Raw genomic sequence first — 23513 nt, 5'->3', positions numbered from 1 at the left:
TCATGGGAACCTGGTAAAAATTATGTTTATAACGTGGCTAGCCACTGAATGGCTCTGAACTAAAGAGATTCTCCAGTACACCTGTATATTTTTAGCCAGTAGTTCTGAATGTAGCGCTCATGAGCAGTGGCGGCCCTTCACCCCAAAAAAGTCAAAATAATAACATACAGTGGGGCAAAAAAGTATTTAGTCAGTCACCAATTGTGCAAGTTCTCCCAATAAAAAAGATGAGGGGCCTGTAATTTTCATCATAGATACACTTCAACTATGACAGACAAAATGAGAAAAAAAATCCAGAAAATCACATTGTAGGATTTTTAATGAATTTATTTGCAAATTATGGTGGAAAATAAGTATTTGGTCACCAACAAACAAGCAAGACTCTCACAGACCTGTAACTTCTTCTTTAAGAGGCTCCTCTGTCCTCCACTCGTTACCTGTATTAATGGCACCAGTATAAAAGACACCTGTCCACAACCTCAAACAGTCCCACTCCAAACTCCACTATGGCCAAGACCAAAGAGCTGTCAAAGAACACCAGAAACAAAATTGTAGACCTGCACCCGGCTGGGAAGACTGTGGGACTGTGGGAGCAATTATTAGGAAATGGAAGACATACAAGACCACTGATAATCTCCCTCGATCTGGGGCCTCACTCATCTTTTTAAGTGGGAGAAATAGCACAATTGGTGGCTGACTAAATACTTTTTTGCCCCACTGTATATACACTACCGTTCAAAAGTTTGGGGTCACTTGTTTTTGAAAGAAAAGCACATTTTTGGTCCATTAAAATAACATCAAATTGATCAGAAATACAGTGTAGGCATTGTTAATGTTGTAAATGACTATTGTAGCTGGAGATGGCAACATTTTTATGGAATATATACATAGGCGTACAGAGGCCCTTTATCAGCAACCATCACTCCTGTGTTCCAATGGCAAGTTGTGTTAGCTAATCCAAGTTTATCATTTTCAAAAGCTAATTGATCATTAGAAAACTCTTTTGCATTTATGTTAGCACAGCTGAAAACTGTTTGTGCTAATTAAAGAACCAATAAAACTGGCCTTCTTAGACTAGTTGAGTATCTGGAGCATCAGCATTTGTGGGTTCGATTACAGGCTCAAAATGGCCAGAAACAAAGAACTTTCTTCTGAAACTCGTCAGTCTATTCTTGTTCTGAGAAATGAAGGCTATTCCATGTGAGAAATTGGCAAGAAACTGAAGATCTCATACAATGCTGTGTACTGCTCCCTTCACAGAACAGTGCGAACTGTCTCTAACCAGAATAGAAAGAGAAGGCCAGCATCCCGGAGTCGCCTCTTCATTGTTGACGTTGAGACTGGTGTTTTGCGGGTACAATCAAGTAGTGCTTTCAAACTGCACTGAACTAAAATAATGACGAGCGGGAGCGGAGCAAAACTTTCTAGTGGTCAAAACCAATCATCTTGAGGCTAGTGCTGTGCAGTGATTTGTTCTTTTTGAACTACTCGTTTGACTTGAAAGTCATGATTCATTTCTCAGAGTGACTCGTTAATTTTAGTTGTTCGTTTGACTTGCTGGCCCGCCTGGCTTCAATAAATTCTAAAGCAAGATTAATACCCACTTCTCCATTTGAGCTCTGACCACCAACAGTCTATCAGGTGGTCACAGAAAAATGTATCATGCTGCAGGTAGTACAGAGAAGGAAAATAACTGATAAACGATTGCATGGTGCAAGAATGAATGCAATCAATCCGATAGCATTGAGAAGTTTACCACAATAGTCACATGCTTCATCAATAAGTGCATAGAGCATGTCGTCCCCACAGTGACTATAAGTATCTACCCAAATCAAAAAACATAGATTACAGGCAATATCCGTGCTGGGCTAAAGACCAGACCTACCGCTTACAAGGAACGGGACATGGACACATTCAAGAAAGCCCACTACGATCACCGACGAGATATCAAACATGCTTGCAGACGATAACGAATTACAAAGGGAAACCCAGCCATGAGTTTCCCAGAGATGCTGATATGATCTAAATGCCTTTTATTCTTGCTTTGAGGAATATAACACTGTACCTTGCATGAAACCCCCTGTTGTTCCAGATGACTGTGATCTCGCTCTCCGTGACCAAATCTGAGCAAAATGTTTAAACAGGTTAACAATCACAGAATCCAAGGGGGCATTCTCAAAGCATGCGCAGACCAGCTGGGCAACGGTCTTCACAGACATTATTAATTTACATCCTTTTTCTCCCCAATTTCGTGATATCCAATTGCGATCTTGTCTCATCGCTGCAACTCCAAACGGGCTCGGGAAAGGCGAAGGTGCCAAACTGCGCTTCTTAACACCCACTTAACCCGGAAGCCAGCTGCACCAATGTGTCAGAGGAAACACCATTCAACTGATGACCGAAGTGAGCCTGGAGGCGCCCGGTCCACCACAAGGAGGCGCTAGAGCTCGATGAGCCAAGCAAAGCCCCAAGAGCTCAAAGGTGACCTACCTAAATGACTATCGCCCTGTAGCACTCATATCTGTAATTATGAAGTGCTTTGAAAGGCTGGTCATGACACACATCAACACTATCATCCCAGACACCCTAGGCCCACTCCAATTTGCATACCGCTGTCGTTTATTGACTATCATTAATGTGTCTGCTATTTTATAAAATGATTACATACCACATTCAATTTTTACGCGATTAAATTATTCATATAACAATTAATTAAGTAGTAATCAGGGGAATCACGGGAAAAGTTATTTAACAAGTTACTATCTCCCAACTAAACTCTAAAGATATATATCTTACATCAGTCACAGTCAAATCATGAATTCTTATTTACCTTCAGTTTCATTCTGAATGTCGCAAAACTCTTGGATATCTGCACGAACCCTAGCATAAATGATGAATCAGCGATACACAAATTGGCTTAATTATTTATTTACCAAGTAACTAAATAATCACACAGAATTACATAAACACACAAACAGGATAGCTTACACATGAATTAATACACAATGCAATGAAAAGTCCCTAGTGGACTAAACTGATATGGCAGCTTGTTACACAAAATTACCGATTCAGAAGAGAGGGAAAGGGAGAGAAAGGAATTCCACTAACGTACACACAGCTGATAACTATGCTCAAGGAAATGTGAATACTTTGCACATGAACGGCCGCTCATTCGAAATAATTGTAATGAACATATTTACGTGTGTATGTCTTTGCTGTCTCTCTGTTGAAAACACTCGATCCATCTACGTCAAGTAATTGGACAGAAAGTCTTGGGTTGTGTAAGTCTCTGGTTGTCCACCAGAGAACACCATGTCTTTTGTAGTTGTAGCTTCTTGGTTTCAGGTGTCTGTGAGAACGGATCTTCCAGAGGAAATGTTCGTTAGAATGGTTAGAATGGTTCTCGGTCGTGTTTACTAGACTAAAGTACTTAAACAGCTGCAGACTGAATGTTCCTCTATAGTCTTCTTCGAGTTTCAGAGTTTATAACAATTTCGTACCTTCCAGCTCATGCTGTCGGTCACGCTGATCTAATGTAGAGCTAGAACCATTTTACACACCCATAGCAACCCGGTAATGTACTGGTCTCTAGAGATTTAAATTTCCTAACCATTTCAGCGTATGGACTGCGTTCTCACGTTCTCTGGTCTAATGTAAATTTTGTTAGCGAGTTATTTTATAAACTCTGCCAAAAGGGGCGTTTCATGACGCCGACATAATGTCTGTGCTCACGTGGGTGTGGTCACTGACTGGTTAAAACTTTTAAATGAAAAACAATTCTCATTTAGAAGGCCAACATCACATTTCATCTTCTCACAAATAGTTTAATATTTAATCATACAAGTTCCACAACATTTAGATGTAAATCTGATAAATGGGAAATATACACATTCAGAGATAGTTATGTTGTTATACTGTCCTTAATGAGATCCCAAAACAACAACTGATATGATAATTGTTCTTTCAGTACCCACGGACCCATTACAGAAATATTGTTTCATTATTCAACCTTTTGATGTTACCGTTTTCTTTCCCCTCCTCCTGCAAAGCCCAAAGGCAGAATTTCTACAAGGTATTTACGGGAGAGAGAGGGCGCTGTAGAGCGGACCCACTGTAACCTGATCCTTCAGATCTTCACAGGAGAGTCGCGACACCGCCCCAACAGATCCACAGATGCAGCAATCTCAATTGCACTTCACACTGCCCTCTCCCACCTGGACAACGGGAGGGAAAATAACTATGTGAGAATGCTGTTCAGACTACAGCTCAGCTTTCAACTAGGGATGCACAATATAATCGGTGAACAGCTAAAAATGACAACATCGGTATCGGCCCAACGTCTAGCTTATTAACACCGATGTGCAAAACCGTTGTCAAAGCTGACTTGCATACCTATATAATGGCGTAATGATGCCGCGTAAAATTTTGCGCTACACATACTGTAGCATTCCTAACCTAGCCCACGAAGTCTGCTGTGTGGATCGAGCAGTCAACAAGTCGAGCAGTCATTTGAAAGAGTAAGAACATTTCAGCGAGACAACTCAAAGGCGAAATCCATTAACGCCAAGATAATGGAATTCATTGCCCTTGACAATCAATCGTTCTCTGTCGAGGGTGATGTTGGCTTTCGCCGACTGGTCGAGCACCGGTACACATTACCAAGTGTGCTATTTTTAGATGTTGCCCTCCCGGAGCTACACAGTAATAGCGTCACTGCTATTAGCTTCACGACATACTATGGAACGCCGTTTGGGTCTTGCTTGTCAAAAAAAATAAATCTGATGCGTTAAATAAGCTCTTAATTTGACACGTCAAATAATACAGTTCTATTATAGAATGTTGTGTGTTCTGAATTTGCACGTGCAAGCCAAGCGCCACCACTACTATCAGTAACACTGTCAAAGCTGTACAGAAATATCTGCAAACAAGCAAACACCGGCCACAAACAATGTGTTGACAATACCGCGTTAGTAATAAAGCATTATTTATTCGACCGCAACGTCTGGGGTAGCTAGCTAGCTTTAGCTTTGTACCTAGCTAGCACCAATACAACCAGCCTGAAAACAAATGACCAGTAGAAACTGAAGTCATTTTCATTATTCTTAGCAATGATTTATGAATCCTTGTGAGTAAGTATTAGCTAGGTAGCCACTTGTTGTTTGCCTAATAAAATTGAACTTCGGTTCATGAAAATAAATAGCTAGCCAGCTACTTTACCCTGTTGCCCAAAGCTAACATTATAAGCAGACAGCTAGCTTCATCTGGCTAGTGAGACTCGACCGGGTTATGTGTTGTGAAGCTAGCCACAATAAGGATTAGGCACAATAGTGGAATTTGCGGTTTGCCTTCAAAATAAAAGTACGTTTTTGAAAGTGACGCAGAAGGTTACAAATGGTGGAATCGTGCCATATTTAGAATAGATCATGTTAAACAAGGTTGGAATGTGAAGCAATGAAATGGGGCATCAGTCTATTTGGTGACACCCACAGAATACAACTGTGAAGAGTTTACGCAAATATTAGCGTTGTAGCTCTTATCGCGGGACTGTGACTGTGTGAAATCCCCTCCCCAGTCAGCCTTTTGTGTGTATTGACATTCATATTGCACTGGACTGTACAGCTTTACCTAAGGATTGGGGTTCAATGAAATGGGGTATCAGTCTACTCAATACCCAATAATTTTTTTCCCAACGTCCTCCTCAGAGTTATTAGACTCCAAAACATCCACGCAGTATTGTTTTTCCTCTGGAATAGTGTTCAATACACATACAGTGGCAAGAAAAAGTATGTGAACCCTTTGGAATTACCTGGATTTCTGCATAAATTGTGCTTAGTACTCCCTGTTTATTCACGACCGTGCGGTCATGCACGACTCCAACACAATCACCAAGTTTGCTGATGAAACGACGAGTCATCCTACAGGGAAGATGTCAGAGACTTAGCATTGTGGTGCCAGGGACAACAACCTCCCCCACAATGTCAGTAAGGCCAAGGACTTGATTGTGGACTATAGGAGAAAGAAAGGAGAGCACGCCCCTATCCACAATGACAGGGCTGTTGTGGAGCGGGTCAAGAGCTTCCAGTTCCTTGGCATCCACATAAGGACTTAACATGGTCCACACCAGAGGTCGACCGATTAATTGGAATGGCCGATTAACTAGGGCTGATTTAAAGTTTTCATAACAATCGGAAATCGGTATTTGTGGGCACCGATTTGCCGATTTTTTAAATTGTATTTTTTACACCTTTATTTAACTAGGCAAGTCAGTTAAGAACACATTCTTATTTTATTGCCTGTTACACAAATGCAGTAAGCCAAAGTAAGTTGCTAGCTAGCATTAAACTTATCTTATAAAAAACAATCAATCATAATCACTAGTTAACTACACATGGTTGATGATATTACTAGATATTATCTAGCGTGTCCTACATTGCATATAATCTGACTGAGCATACAAGCATCTAAGTATCTGACTGAGTGGTGGTAGGCAGAAGCAGGCGCGTAAACATTCATTCAAACAGCACTTTCGCGCGTTTTGCCACAGCTCTTCGTTGTGCTTCATGCATTGCGCTGTTTATGACTTCAAGCCTATCAACTCCCGAGATGAGGCTGGTGTAACCGAAGTGAAATGGCTGGCTAGTTAGCGCGCGCTAATAGCGTTTCAAACGTCACTCGCTCTGAGCCTTCTAGTAGTTGTTCCCCTTGCTCTGCATGGGTAACGCTGCTTCGAGGGTGGCTGTTGTCGTTGTGTTGCTGGTTCGAGCCCAGGGAGGAGCGAGGAGAGGGACGGAAGCTATACTGTTACACTGGCAATACTAAAGTGCCTATAAAAACATCCAATAGGCAAAGGTTAATGAAATACAAATGGTATAGAGGGAAATAGTCATATAATTCCTATAATAACTACAACCTAAAACTTCTTACCTGGGAATTTTGAAGACTCATCTTAAAAGGAACCACCAGCTTTGATATGTTCTCATGTTCTGAGCAAGGAACTGAAACGTTAGCTTTCTTACTTAGCACATTTACTTTCTTCTACAAAACTTTTTGCATTATTTAAACCAAATTGAACATGTTTCATTATTTACTTGAGGCTAAATTGATCTTATTGATGTATTATATTAAGTTAAAATAAGTGTTCATTCAGTATTGTTGTAATTGTCATTATTACAAATAAAAAATAATAAAAAAAATTTAAAAAATGTAAAAAAAAAAAATATATATATATATATATATATATATTTAAATTGTCCGATTAATCAGTATCGGCTTTTTTGGTCCTCCAATAATCGGTATCGGTGTTGAAAAATCATCATCCGTCGACCTCTAGTCCACACACACCCAAACAGTCGTGCACGGCGGCTGAAAAGATTTGTCATGGGCCCTCGGATCCTCAAAAAGTTATACAGCTGCATCATCGAAAGCATATTGACTGGCTGCATCACCGCTTGGTATGGCAAATGCATCCCCCTCGACCTCAAGGCGTCAAAGAAGGTGGTGCTGACAGCCCAGTACATCACTTGGGCCGAGCTCCCTGCCTTCGAGGACTTCTATATCCACACACACACTATACGATACATTTATTAAAACATAAGAACGAGTGCGAGTTTGTCACAACCCGGCTCGTGGGAAGTGACAAAAAGCTTTTATAGGACCAGGGCACAAATAATAATAAATAATTTTGCTCTTTATTTAGCCATCTTACATATAAAACTTTATTTGTTCATCAAAAATTGTGAACAACTCACCACAGGTTAATGAATGAGAAGGGTGTGCTTGAAAGGATGCACATAACTCAATGCAATGTTGGGTTGTATTGGAGAGTCTCAGTCTTAAATCATTTTCCACACACGGTCTGTGCCTGTATTTAGTTTTCATGCCAGTGAGGGCCGAGAATTGACTCTCACATAGGTACGTGGTTGCAAAGGGAATCAGTGTCTCAACAGCGAGATTTGCCAAGGCAAGAAACAGAAATCTGGCAGTGGCTTCTGATTAAATAAAATTGTCAACAGAACCGCTTTTTGCAATTATGATGAGACTCTCTTGTTCAGATATCGGTAAGTGGACTGGAGGCAGGTCACAAAACAGATAACGAATCCAGTTGTTTGTGTCACCCGTTTTGGGAAAGTACCTGCATAATTGAGCACCCATCTCACTCAGGTGCTTCACTATATCACATTTGACATTGTCCGTAAGCTTGAGTTCATTTCCACACAAAAAAAAATTCATACAATGATGAAAAGACCTGTGTGTTGTCCTTGTTAATGCAGACAGAAAAGAGCTCAAACTTCTTCATCATAGCCTCAATTTTGTCCCGCACATTGAATATAGTTGCGGACAGTCCCTGTAATCCTAGATTGAGTTCATTCAGGTGAGAAAAAATATCACCCAGATAGGTCAGTTGTGTGAGAAACTCGTCATCATGCAAACGGTCAGACCGTTTGTGAAAATTATGGTCAGTAAAGAAAACTTTAAGCTTGTCTCTCAATTTAAAAAAGCATGTCAATACTTTGCCCCTTGACAACCAGCACACAGTATGTTGTAAAAGCGTTACATGGTCACTGCCCATATCATTGCATAATGCAGAAAATACACGAGAGTTCAGGGGCCTTGCTTTAACAAAGTTAAACATTTTCACTGTAGTGTCCAAACCGTCTTTCAAGCTGTCAGGTACAGTGCCTTGCGAAAGTATTCGGCCCCCTTGAACTTTGCGACCTTTTGCCACATTTCAGGCTTCAAACATAAAGATATAAAACTGTATTTTTTTGTGAAGAATCAACACTGTGTCTCCCTGTCATGGCTTTTGCGCCATCAGTACAGATACCAACACATCTTGACAACCAAAGTCCATTTGATGTCACAAAGCTGTCCAGTACTTTATAAATATCCTCTCATGTTGTCCTGGTTTCCAGTGGTTTGCAGAAAAGGATGTCTTCCTTAATTGCAGGCACGCCACGTCTGTTGACTCATCCAGCTGTAACGCAGATAATTCACTGGCTTGTATGCAAAGCAGTAATTGATTTAAAACACCTCTTGCCATGTCACTGATGCGTAGTGAAACAGTGTTGTTTGATGAAGTATTTGTCTGTATAGTTTTGTGGGCCTTTTCCTCCCAGCATTGTCCCAGCCATATCCACAGCAGCAAGAAGAATTAAGTCCTCCACAATAGTATGGGGCTTGCCTGTCCTAGCCACTCGGTAGCTCACCATATAAGATGCTTCTAGCCCCTTCTTATTAATGGTATGTGTTGCTTTTATACATCCCTTACTTCTCGAAAGTAGTCTTTATTCTCGCTCAAAAAACTTGTGGCTTATTTTTCAAATTGTCATGTTTCATTTCTAAATGTCTGCGCAAGAGTGAAGGTTTCCCACGAGAGAGTAACGGTTAATGTGATTGGATGTTAATTATTTGACTAAGCTACCTGTGTTTGACATTGTGTTGTTATTTCGCTGAACACTAGATAGTTTAAGTTTTAGCAGTGAAACAAGGCTACTCAGGTGAGAAAAAAACTTCTCGCAAATGTATAGCCCCGTTGGAAAATATAAATGTACAGATTTTTTTAATTATGTAAATCACATTTTTATTTGGCACACCCCCGACGGCATTGCGCTTACCCCAGTTTGGGAATACCTGGTCTAAGGGTTTAAAAATCCTTCTTTAACCGGTCTCCTTCCCTTCATCTACACTGATTGAAGTGGATTTAACATGTGGCATCAATAACGGATCATGGCTTTCACCTAGATTCACCTGGTCAGTCTATGTCATGGAAAGAGCAGGTGTTCTTAATGTTTGTATACTCAGTGTAATTTAGGCTTGCCTAAATAAAGCTGCTCCGTTTGCTTTGAACATCGGCACATCCAGCACAAAGCGTTAGGTTTAAAAAATTCTTAGTAGTTGCCAAAGTTCCAGAGCATGCAGTCAGCATGCAGTCAAAGCTACTAGCTAACAGCTTTTGGCAAGTATGGGTAGCTGCAGCCCAATATGGCGACCGGAGTATGGGCGAGTTGGTGTGTCGAAAGGAGTAGGTGTACGGAAAGCAAATCAGCCAATTGGGCAGATTTATTGCCACTCAAGACAATTTTGCGTGTCTGATTGGACTGCACGACGTGTCGATAACCGCCGGCGGAAGCTAACGTGGCCATTTTTTTATATCAATTAGGATAGCAGCCTATATTGATAACTGTCTACTACTCAATGGGGAGGGCATGAATGGCAACACCAGGACACAGTGCCCTTTTCTCCCCCTTGACAAGCACTACTGTCCGGCAACAGCGTGCAAAGTAGCTAACTAGTAACCAATATCAGGGAGACAGTCATAGGAAGCACACACATACAATGCATGAAGCAACAGTACAACCATCAATATTTTTTATAAAAAATAAACAATCATCAGTTTTATAACTGAAAATGTACAGTTATTTGTATAAAACTTAGTGAAATACGACTCAGGTTAATCCTCTGGTTTAAAAACAAGTCCAAACTCTCACAGTAGGATAGCTCAATGTGCTGTAATTGTATGAAAGAAAATAAAAACACCCACCACCAATCAAAACCATCTAACCTATAGCAGAGTGCTTTCGACACACCCACTCTTTTCCACATGCCAACTACTTTCCTTTTGACACACCCACTCCTTTCCACATGCCCACTATTTTCCTTTCGACACACCCACTCCTTTCCACATGCCCACTACTTTCCTTTTGACACACCCAGTCCTTTCCACATGCCCACTACATTCCTTTTGACACACCCACTCCTTTCCACATGCCCACTACTTTCCTTTTGACACACCCACTCCTTTCCACATGCCCACTACTTTCCTTTTGACACACCCAGTCCTTTCCACATGCCCACTACATTCCTTTTGACACACCCAGTCCTTTCCACATGCCCACTACTTTCCTTTTGACACACCCACTCCTTTCCACATGCCCACTACTTTCCTTTTGACACACCCACTCCTTTCCACATGCCCACTACTTTCCTTTTGACACAACCACTCCTTTCCTAATGCCCACTACTTTCCTTTTGACACAACCACTCCTTTCCTAATGCCCACTACTTTCCTTTTGACACAACCACTCCTTTCCTAATGCCCACTACTTTCCTTTCGACACACCCACTCCTTTCCACATGCCCACTACTTTCCTTTTGACACACCCAGTCCTTTCCACATGCCCACTACTTTCCTTTTGACACACCCAGTCCTTTCCACATGCCCACTACTTTCCTTTTGACACACCCAGTCCTTTCCGAATCCCTACTACTTTCCTTGACAAAACCACTCCTTTCCTAATGCCCACTACTTTCCTTTCGACACACCCACTCGCCCATACTCTGGTCGCCATATTGGGATGCAGATCCCTTTTGGAGCTAAACTAGCTAGTGCTCTCAAATCGTATCCTGATGTTGACAGCAGTTGGGAGTTGTATCAACAACATGGCTAACTTCGCTAGCTAACATGCATTTAGAGAAAACAAGTTATATTAAGTGGCTGGGTAGTTAGCAACATTTTGTGGTCAATGAGACTGAGATAGCTAACCAGCTGAGCAAATAAACAAATAATTTCAGATTCGAAAAATACTCCAAGAGGCTCTGCATTTCAGGAATCACAGTAGAAAGTACTACCCCATGTGCACTGTTCAATTATTTAACCATTTAAACAATTTATATTTTAAAGAAAACCATTTTTCACTTGAGGTTGCCTGAGGTGTCAGACTCATGGAGAGTTTCTATCCATTGAAGCACTGAGATTTGTTGCCCAAAATTCTGAGGTGGGGCTTAGCGAATAGTCAATTGATGTCAACAATCTAAACTTCCAAGCATGCTCCCAGGTGTTATCCTTTATTCGCTCTATCCTTAATAGTGCTGGAACCTGCATAGCTATTCACACTTGTACACACAAACATCCACCCACTCCCTTCTCTTGTGGTCTGTTGAGTCTTGACTAGCACACAGAGAACTGTACTGTACCTGTAGGGGATCCAGTCGGAAGAGTGCTTGGAGCTCATCTCTCTACTACTGACTGCTGATGTCCTCCGAGTGCTGGGCTAAGTGGGGACCTGCGCCAGCAGCCGAGTGAAGCAGAGGCAGCTGAGGGGTCTGGAGACAGCGATCACGGCGACAGAGCCCACACAGCCAGCACATCCTCTGCACAGCCCTCTCAAAGTCCCCTAGCGTCTGTCTGTATGTCCCTGTGTTCCTCAGTCAGTACAGCCTATGGAGCACAGAGCCCAGCGCTGGGGCTGGAGATGACTAACGATCCAGACAGGAAGGCTCCTCACTCATGCACACAAGCAGCACACATAAAACAACCCCCTTCTCTCAGTCTCCTCTCCTTCATGTGCGGGTTCTTTCTGGTTCTCGTGCTCTGTCTGTCTATCTCGCTCACACCCTGCTCTGTTCTCACTCCCGCTCTTAGCGCTCTCTCACTTCTCTCCTCCACCTCTCTATCCCTGGCACTCAATCTCTCACACGATCTCTCTGAGCATCAGTTAGAGCGGAATCGAGCACCAAGCTGCAAGGCGGAGGAAACAGGTACAAGAGATTCTCTTTTGTCTTGCTGCTTTAAAATGTTTCAGCCGTAGTGTTCCCGTTCGGTCTTTCCTCCCGCGTCAACGCACACACGCACACCTAGCTGCTAAAGCATGGACTCAGATGTGTTTTCTGAGACATGATTTATTCATTCTCTGAGAGTGGATGTCATTAACATATGACTGTGCAGAGTAATTGTAATAGTCATTTAACATGCTCCGGACAAAGACACACTGTCTGTCTGTGATAATGACTGCCTCAGTCTCTCTCTCTCCCGCTCTCTCTCTCTCTCTCGCTCTCACACACACACACACACACACGCTGCCCCCCACCCACCGTTAGTGTGTTCTGATGGTTATTACTAAACATGAAATGAATCAAATATATTTCCCTTAAAACTGCTTATTGATGCAATTCCATGTTGGCTTAATCAGAAATCTGAAAATGCAAATCAGATGTGTTTAATAAACATTACATTTCAAAATAAAATATATAAACTATTAATCTGGTACACCAGCCTGCTCTCTCTGTCAAACCTATACTGAGTGTACAAAACATTAAGAACACCTGCCATTTCCATGACATAGACTGACCTGGTGAACATCCAGTTTTATATGGTAACAAAAATGCCCTTCCATATACTGTATTTTCACCACAACATCCCCAGACACAGTGTTTTAACTGTATTTCATCATCGGGATGATGTGCTCTTTCCTGCTCATCTCTATCATGGTCACATTCAGTCACTTTGATTTAGTGTGCATTCAGTGAACCTGGCTATTGATTCTAATATTCAGCACTGCTGACAGACCTTTTGCTGCACCACCCAGCGCACACACAATCTTAGGGATGTGCTACTGTATGCTGAGGCATGGGGGAACATGCATGCACTTTCCCCAACAAGGTCAGAGCAGTGTAGATAAGACTGTTTTTTTGATACAGATACTTTGCACACACATTATGGGATGATATACTGTTATCTGCTTTCTTTTTCACTGCATATTATTCACGATAGCACACAATGCTAGTCAAAATGTCACTGGAGTCATGTGACAGATTAACACGTCAGAGGCAGTATTGAGGGCGCTTCAGCATTCTCTCTCAATTATTTACGGTATGCCTCAACGACAGGCATCACTGATCCGTAGGCTACTGTTCATTGGTACGCTGGTGTATTGGGAAACACAGAACTGAATGGCAATACACCCAGGCTTCTGTAGAAATATAAAATGGAGGTAAATTACAGTCATGGTAAAACAAATTCTGTGAAATAAGCCAATCCAGAGAAAGCCTGGGCCCTGGGGGAGTTTCAAGTTTTAATGTCACGTGCACAAGTACAGTGAAATGCCTTTCTTGCAAGCTCTAACCGCAACAACGCAGTAATCAACAACAGTGTAACACTAAAAATAACAAGGTAGAACAAAAATAAACAAGATATAAAAAATAAGAACACGATAAAGTAAGCAAGCATACTATACTGTATACAGGGTCAGTTCCAGGACCATATTTACAATGTGCAGGGACACTAAGTAAGTACAACATGTTCTGTCCCTCCTAAATTGTATAGTGAGAGATCCACATACTCTGATCTTCTGACTGCTTGGCTCCATATGACAATTCTCGCTAGGCAACAGCACTAATAAAAAGGTGCCTCTGACATATTGGCTCGTTGAAAATAAGCTAAATCTTCATCACCATCCTCACAGTTATCATCATTACCATCATCAAGCTCAGCCATAATAGTCTGTCTGCACCACTGGACTGTACTTCAACACTCAACATTGTGCTGCAGATTGCTTAGCCTGTGATAAAACACTGTGAACACATTTCTAAATGCATGACAGTAAAGTGGGACTGTCATAGTAAGCCTTGACATTACTAACATCAGTCCACCAGAGTGCTGTACTTTATTAGTGTGTGATGTCTGAAAGCACAGACAGACGAGTTACTCCCCTCTCGTCTTCTCAGAGCAGGTGTAAGCACAACAGGTTGGTAAATATTTGATGCCAGAGTGGGAGCCCTTTGAAGTTGGGGCTGATCTGGTCAGGTAGATGACTGACAGCAGGGGGCCCCTTTAGTTCCATCATCATCTTCACTGTGCCTCCTCTACCAGACTCCCTTTCTGGTCTCTCCCTCCCACCCTGATCGCCCTCCCTCCCTCCCTGATCGCCCTCCCTCCCTCCCTTATCGCCCTCCCTCCCTGCAAGCCATCACATCATCATCATCATCATAATTCTCACTGTGCCCCTGCTACCAGACTCCCTCCCTCCTTGTTTACACTCACCTACACTTTCACATGTCCAAGGACAGAAATGTAATATACTGCAGTAAATGTCCAACAAGCCCTGGACAGAATCAATTCAATGAGAAAAGTTTCAGGCGCTGTCTCGTGTCATGGCTATATCATTAAAGGACTAACACTATAAACTACCCAGAGCAATTAGATTGTCCCAAAACAGACCTTTGTGAGAGGCTTGTCCAGAGGCATTGTGGAAACTGGAGGATGGCAGGATCAGTGATTGTGATAATGGTCCTGTGCCCTGGACCCTTGCTGATGTGATTCCCTTTGAAAATGCTGCTCTGGGTAAAATGTGCATGGTCTCTTCAAATATCTGGTCCAGCCAGTGTGATGCACTGCCGCAGAGCTGAGTTCTGGAGGAGAGGAGCCACACTGTTAATAATACATCAGTCTGATCAGGCATGCAGGACATGCCATGCACACTCTCTGATGAACCACTTTTACCTTGTCAATGTGTCTGTATGCGCACGCGAGTGTTTGTTTTGTTGTGTAATTGGAAGACAGCAAGTGGCCAACCTGCTTATCCAACTGATTGAAGACAAAAGACATTTCAATATCTAACTAATTAATCTTGCTAAGAGAGACAAGTATTACAGTACTCTGAAGGAATTAGACACAAAAAGCTTGTTGAGAATACCTCTTCACACCTGGAAAACACAATAGCATTATGTTTCTGAAGACACAGCCTCTTAAAATCCCACTGATTACATTACATATTCCAACCAGAGCTGTTGAACAGCAACGGTTTGCTTTAAAACAAATCCCTGGATTTCTGTCTCAATCAAGTACAGTTGAAGTCAGAAGTTTACATCCACTTAGGTTGGAGTCATTAAAAACAAAAATTCAACCACTCCACAAATTTCTTGTCAACAAACTATAGTTTTGGCAAGTCGGTTAGGACATCTACTTTGTGCGTGACACAAGTCATTTTTCCAACAATTGTTTACAGACAGATTATTTGACTTATAATTCACTGTATCACAATTCCAGTGGGTCAGAAGTTTACATACACTAAGTTTTTTTATTTTATTTTTTTTATTTATTTTTTATTTCACCTTTATTTAACCAGGTAGGCTAGTTGAGAACAAGTTCTCATTTGCAACTGCGACCTGGCCAAGATAAAGCAAAGCAGTGTGAACAGACAACACAGAGTTACACATGGAGTAAACAATTAACAAGTCAATAACACAGTAGAAAAAAGGGGAGTCTATATATACATTGTGTGCAAAAGGCATGAGAAGGTAGGCAAATAATTACAATTATGCAGATTAACACTGGAGTGATAAATGATCAGATGGTTATGTAAAGGTAGAGATATTGGTGTGCAAAAGAGCAGAAAAATAAATAAATAAAAACAGTATGGGGATGAGGTAGGTGAAAATGGGTGGGCTATTTACCAATAGACTATGTACAGCTGCAGCGATCGGTTAGCTGCTCAGATAGCAGATGTTTGAAGTTGGTGAGGGAGATAAAAGTCTCCAACTTCAGCAATTTTTGCAATTCGTTCCAATCACAGGCAGCAGAGAACTGGAACGAAAGGCGGCCAAATGAGGTGTTGGCTTTAGGGATGATCAGTGAGATACACCTGCTGGAGCGCGTGCTACGGATGGGTGTTGCCATCGTAACCAGTGAACTGAGATAAGGCGGAGCTTTACCTAGCATGGACTTGTAGATGACCTGGAGCCAGTGGGTCTGGCGACGAATATGTAGCGAGGGCCAGCCGACTAGAGCATACAAGTCGCAGTGGTGGGTGGTATAAGGTGCTTTAGTGACAAAACGGATGGCACTGTGATAAACTGCATCCAGTTTGCTGAGTAGAGTGTTGGAAGCAATTTTGTAGATGACATCGCCGAAGTCGAGTTGACTGTGCCTTTAAACAGCTTGGAAAATTCCAGAAAATTATGTCATGGCTTTAAAAGCTTCTGATAGGCTAATTGGAGGTGCACCTGTGGATGTATTTCAAGGCCTACCTTCAAACTCTGTGCCGCTTCGCTTGACATCATGGGAAAATCAAAAGAAATCAGCCAAGGCCTCAGAAAAAAAAATGTAGATCTCCACCAGTCTGGTTCATCCTTGGGAGAAATTTCCAAATGCCTGAAGGTACCACGTTCATCTGTACAAACCGTACGCAAGTATAAACACCATAGGACCACGCAGCCGTCATACCGCTCAGGAAGACGACGTGTTCTGTCTCCTACAGATTAACGTTATTTGGTGCAAAAAGTGCAAATCAATCCCAGAACAACAGCAAAGGACCTTGTGAAGATGCTGGAGGAAAAAGGTATAAAAGTATCTATATCCACAGTAAAATTTGTCCTATATATCGACATAACCTGAAAGGCTGCTCCGCAAGGAAGAAGCCACTGCTCCAAAACCGCCGTAAAAAGCCAGACTATGGTTTGCAACTGCACATGGGGACAAAGATCGTACTTTTTGGAGAAATGTCCCCTGGTCTGATGAAACAAAAATGGAACTGTTTGGCCATAATGACCATCGTTATGTTTGGAGGAAAAAGGGGGACGCTTGCAAGCCAAAGAACACCATCCCAACCGTGACGCACAGTGGTGGCAGCATCATGTTGTGGGGGTGCTTTGCTGCAGGAGGGACTGGTGCACTTCACAAAATAGATGGCATCATGAAGCAGGAAAATTATGTGGCTATATTGAAGCAACATCTCAAGACATCAGTCAGAAAGTTAAAGCTTGGTCGCAAATGGGTCTTCCAAATGTACAATGACCCCAAGCATACTTCCAAAGTTGTGACAAAATGGCTTAAGGACAACAAAGTCAAGGTATTGGAGTGGCCATCACAAAAGCCCTTACCTCAATCAAAAACTTGTGGGCAGAACTGAAAAAGCATGTGCGAGCAAGGAGGCCAACAAACCTGACCCAGTTACACCAGCTCTGTCAGGAGGAATGGGCCAAAATTCACCCAACTTATTGTGGGAAGCTTGTGGAAGGCTACCCGAAACGTTTGACCCAAGTTAAACAATTTAAAGGCAATGCTACCAAATACTAATTGAGTGTATGTTAACTTCTGACCAACTGGGAATGTGATGAAAGAAATAAAAGCTGAAATAAATAACTATTATTCTGACATTTCACATTCTTGAAATAAAGTGGTGATCCTAACGTTTTATTAGGATTCAATGTCAGGAATTGTGAAAACTGAGTTTAAATGTGTTTGGCTAAGGTGTATGTAAACTTCCGACTTCAACTGTATCAATTGATTTTTCAGTTCTGCCCAGCACCAACCAGCCTGGACAAGGCTCTTTAATGGATCCAGCGATTGCTTTAGAACTAAAACAGCCCTATATGCTGCCATCTAAGAAGGGGTTAAAATGGATTCAACGTGATAGAAAATTGTAAATTAACCAAAAATGTAATGACAAAATTAATGACAAAATGAAAGGATGTGTTACAAAATCCATTCCAAATCATCCATTATGTTTTCAACAAGGCCCTTAATACTGCAAGACAACAAGGCATTTAATTAATACTGCAAGACAACAAGGCAAAGAAATGTATTTTGTCTTAAATTGGGTCAAATCCAATACATCACAGATTGCAACCCTCTGTATTTTCAAGCATTTTGGTGGCAGCATCATGTTATAGGTATGTATTTTTTTGCCAACTGCATCATGTTATGGGTATGTTTGTTACTGGCAGGGGTTGGAAACAAAATAATTTTCCAATCATTTCGTTTTGAACAGAACCATTATTATTTTTCGTTCCACTCCACTGTTCCGACCAGCAAAATAAAGTTCTGAACCGGTTCGAACCAAATAAAGTACAGATTTCTATTCCTTTTTAAACCTCTGAAATCATACTTTAAAAAAATACAACATTAAATTACTTCACCAATCAGCGCGGATAAAGCAGCTTGCTATGGAGCGGGTTAGCGATTTAATCTGTGCAGTAAAGTCGTTAAGAGCTAATTGTATGTTTCAGTAACAGCGTGGTTTATCCATAATGAAAGACAAACACACACACACAGTGTCAAAGTGTAGAGTGAGAGATGCAACTTAAATTTTGAGGGGGAGGAGAGAGGATGGAAGAAGCTTGCCTTGAAGCGCTGGTCATCAAGTTATGACATGTATTATCTGAATTTGGCCCACAGAATTATACCAACAGAGGAGAGGCTTCTATGAAGGATCTTTGAATGTCTTTGAACTTCCGAGTTGGTTTAACGTTGGACCAGAGCAAACGTTGGGTAGATAGATAGAGAAAAAGTGTGTGTGTGTGTGCAGAGCAGAGTATGTGTGCGGAGTTGAGCGGTTGGAAATTCCGTTCATTGCTCATGGAGTTCTGCTTCAGCACTCCTTTCCAACCGCTCCACTAAAAACCACTTGTTCACAGGAAGAAAAATTCACTCCATTCATTAAAATCACAATTAACCAACACCCATCCATTGTTGTGACTACCTGAACCTACCATTTTGTTTTGTAATATTGAAACCAAACCATGGTGATTTGAATGAAAAGTATTTTTTTTAAACATGTGAATGTAAAGAAAGGTGAATGTAAAGAAGTGCTTATTATTTCAAATAGGCTAAAGTCACATTAAACAGCATATAAACACTAAATAGGTCAGGAGCCAGACAGAGAGCCTAAGAAAAGGAATTATTCAGGCTATATTATTTCAATTATAGCCTACAAAGTCATTCATTGTGAAGCATTTGCGAGTATGACACACAAGGCTAGTAGGGAGTCAGGGATGTTAAGCGCTCAGCATTTAAACAACATTTCGTTGTATAAATCATTATAGTCTATAAATTGTGCATACAGGCTGAGACTTATAGTAGTTAGAAATAAAGACACATTTAACGGAAAATGCCTTATTAAGCTCAGACTACAGTGCCTTTGAATACATTTTTAGAAACGAGTTTGGACAGAGTCTGCGGCTTCAGGCTCATGTAATGGTGCCTGGAGAGCAAGCCAGCAGCGGAGAATATCCTCTCCGTGCTTGCTGTGCCACTGGGCATACTAAACACACTACAGTTTGGCTGTTATCTACAGGTAGGACTAAAGAGTGAGGGCTTTGCATAGGCGCTTTGTTGCGATTTCTGTGGGACTGGAAAGAAATGCCCGGAGCATAAAATAATGTTATTAACTGGTTCCCATGCTTTTAAAAATGCTTTTCTGTTCCGGAACAGTGTAGATCACTTTCATTTCCAGTTTGGGTTCTGTACCTCAAATCACTTGGTTATTTTCTGGTTTTCGATTCTGTTCCCTGAACCGGTTTCAACCCTTGGTCACTGGCAGTTTGTCAGGATCAAAAAATAAAGTAGCAAAGCCGAGGTAAAAAGTTAGAGGAAAACCTGTTGTAGTCTTCTGAATACCTAACCGAATAGAGATCTATATTTCAACCAGACAATTACACATTTTTATGCCAAAGACACACCAGAATGGCTTTCCAAGCAGTGTTAGGGGTTCCTGAGGGGTCCAGTCTCAGTCCTATTTGAACATTTGAGAAGGTTTGAATATTGCTGTCCACCAATTGCTGGCCATCAATAACCTCCAACCAAATGTGAGCAATTTTGATAAAAACAATGCATATATGTTTCCCTAAGAGTTGCTCAAAGTTGGCAGTATCAGTCAAAAGTATTCACATTTGTAATCACTGCCAAAGGTGCTTCAACCAAGTACTAATGCAATCAAGACATCATTGTTTCTATGTTTTATTCAATTAGAAAATGTTCTATTGTCTCTATTTTAAAATGTGGCGTAGTATATGTAGATCAGTAGAAAAAAAATGTAATTACATTTTTTAGATTATATTTTGAGGCAGCAAAATGTGAAAACTGTGCAAGGGGTCTGTAGACTTTCACTAGGCACTGTAGCTAGATGTCATATGCCTCTAATTACCACTAAGTACAGCAGCTGGAGGAGGATTCAGCTGGATTCTGCATGCGCTTTCATTAGTGCATAAATTGTACATGCAAATATTATCCAGCAGAAACCTAATCAGCAGTGATGGAGTGGTGGCTGAGACCCAAGAGGCAGTTTCAGAGGGTGCCTGTGAGGGATTTGTACAAACAGAGGCTTCCTTATTTCAAGCTGAGTACTACATCTCTCAGCTTTACAACAGTGTGTGTGTGTGTGTGTGTGTGTGTGTGTGTGTGTGTGTGTGTGTTGGTTCAACAGGAAGTGAATGGGGGCATTGGCTGCTTCCCAGTATTGATTGGGTCTGATGTGACTGTGTTCAGTTCGAGGAGCAGCCCCCTGACTGACATTCAAATCTCATTCACACTTTTATGGTGCACTCCTCAAAAAGGGGGAGAATGGGGGGAGCACACGCATAAAAAGTCCTCAAAGCTTCTACTGTGTGACACAAACATCTGTGTGATTTTTACTGAAAATGACTCTTATGTCTTGAATTATACATCTGCAGTCTATTTGCACCCAGCCCTGTCCTCCACTTCTCATCAGATAGAATCTATCTGCCAAAAGGAACAAGAGGTCAAGGAAACTGTGGTAAGGTCTGTCCAACAACACAAGGTGTTTGTCATCACTGCCAAGAAAGAGTAAGATATAGTTTGGGTTTGTGTGGGGCTTCCTAGATCAATACATGTGACAGACTAGTGTTATTCAGCAACATAAGGCATTGCACCAAATCAAATCAAATTATATTGGTCACATACACGTGTTTAGCAGATGTTTTTGCGAGTGTAGCAAAATGCTTGTGTTTCCAGCTCTGACAGTGGAGTAATCGCTAACAAGTAATATCTAACAATTTCACAACATACAGTCATGGCCAAAAGTTTTGAGAATGACACAAATATTAATTTCCACAAAGTTTGCTGCTTCAGTGTCGTTAGATATTTTTGTCAGATGTTACTATGGAATGCTGAAGTTTAATTACTAGCATTTCATAAGTGTCAAAGGCTTTTATTGACAATTACATGAAGTTGATGCATAGAGTCAATATTTGCAGTGTTGACCCTTCTTTTTCAAGACCTCTGCAATCCGCCCTGGCATGCTGTCAATTAGCTTCTGGGCCACATCCTGACTGATGGCAGCCCATTGTTGCATAATCAATGTTTGGAGTTTGTCAGAATTTGTGGGTTTTTGTTTGTCCACCCGCCTCTTGACGATTGACCACAAATTCTCAATGGGATTAAGGTCTGGGGAGTTTCCTGGCCATGGACCCAAAATATTGATGGTTTGTTCTCCGAGCAAATTAGTTATCACTTTTGCCTTATGGCAAGGTGCTCCATCATGCTGGAAAAGGCATTGTTCGTCAACTGTTCCTGGATGGTTGTGAGAAGTTGCTCTCGGAGGATGTGTTGGTACCATTCTCTATTCATGGCTGTGTTCTTAGGCAAAATTGTGAGTGAGCCCACTCCCTTGGCTGAGAAGCAACCCCCCACATGAATGGTCTCAGGATGCTTTACTGATGGCACGACACTGGACTGATGGTAGCGCTCACCTTGTCTTCTCCGGGCAAGCTTTTTTCCGGATGCCCCAAACAAAATCGGAAAGGGGATTCATCAGAGAAAATTACTTCACCCCAGTCCTCAGCAGTGCAATCCCTGTACCTTTTGCAGAATATCAGTCTGTCCCTGATGTTTTTCCTGGAGAGAAGTGGCTTCTTTGCTGCCCTTCTTGACACCAAGGCATCCTCCAAAAGTCTTCGCTTCACTGATTGAGTTGGAGACGTGCTTGGCCACTCAGTCATGGGTGAACAGGGAGTACAGGAGAGGGCTGAGCACACACCCTTGTGGGGTGCCAGTGTTTCCTACCTTCACTACCTGGGGGTGGCCCGTCAGGAAGTCCAGGACCCAGTAGCACAAGGCGGGGGTCAGACCCAGGGACTCAAGCTAAATGATGAGCTTGGAAGGTACTATGGTGTTGAATGCTGAGCTATAGTCAATGACCAGCATTCTCACATAGGTATTCCTCTTATCTAGATGGGATAGGGCAGTGTGCAGTGTGATGCGATTGCATCGTCTGTGGACCTATTGGGGCAGTAAGCAAATTGGAGTGGGTCCAGGGTGACAGGTAGGGTAGAGGTGATATGATCCTTGACTAGTCTCTCAAAGCACTTCATGATGACAGAAGTGAGTGCCACGTGGCGATAGTCATTTAGTTCAGTTACCTTTACTTTCTTGGGTACAGGAACAATTGTGGCCATCTTGAAGCATGCGGGGACAGCATACTGGGATAGGGAGAGATTGAATATGTCCGTAAACACACCAGCTAGCTGGTCTGCGCATCCTCTAAGGACGCGGATAGGGATGCTGTCTGGGCCGGCAGCCTTGTGAGGGTTAACACGCTTGAATGTCTTACTCATGTCGGAGGAGAGCCCACAGTCCTCTGTAGCGGGCCGCATCGGTGGCACTGTGTTATCTTCAAAGCGGGCGAAGGTGTTTAGCTTATCCGGAAGCAAGACGTCAGTGTCCACAACGTAGCAGGTTTTTCCTTTTGTAATCCGTGATTGACTGTAGACCCTGCCACATACATCTCATGTCTGAGCCGTTGAATTGCGACTCCACTTCGTCTCTATGCTGACGTTTTGCCTGTTTGGTTGACATGCGGAGGGAATAACTACACTGTTTGTATTCTGTCATATTCCCAGTCACCTTGCCATGGTTAAATGCAGTGGTTCGCGCTTTCAGTTTTGCGCAAATGATGCCATCTATCCACGGTTTCTGGTTAAGGTAGGTTTTAATAGTACAG

The 23513-nt window shown here is 42.0% G+C and overlaps 1 protein-coding gene across 4 annotated transcripts in view; it reads right to left on the bottom strand.

Annotated features, from left to right (window-relative positions):
* LOC110506682 (tubby protein homolog) overlaps window positions 1-23513 on the bottom strand; it is a 102690-nt gene that overhangs the window by 47313 nt on the left and 31864 nt on the right. The window contains exon 1 of one of the 4 annotated variants that reach the window (XM_021586474.3): window positions 11974-12826. The exons of 2 other annotated variants lie outside the window; for them this stretch is intronic. In XM_021586474.3, coding sequence (XP_021442149.2) covers window positions 11974-12011 — 38 coding nt within the window. In that variant the 5' untranslated portion in view covers window positions 12012-12826. Of the gene's footprint in view, window positions 1-11973; window positions 12827-23513 lie in introns of those variants that run through there. One more of the 4 variants, XM_090222581.1, reaches the window with a different exon arrangement.

Source organism: Oncorhynchus mykiss, chromosome 26 (genome assembly GCF_057628025.1).
Source record: "Oncorhynchus mykiss isolate SJ-2025 chromosome 26, ASM5762802v1, whole genome shotgun sequence".
NCBI classification, from domain to species: domain Eukaryota; kingdom Metazoa; phylum Chordata; class Actinopteri; order Salmoniformes; family Salmonidae; genus Oncorhynchus; species Oncorhynchus mykiss.
The sequence above is the reverse complement of the archived record's forward strand: the minus strand, read 5'-3'. Positions and strand labels throughout refer to the sequence as shown.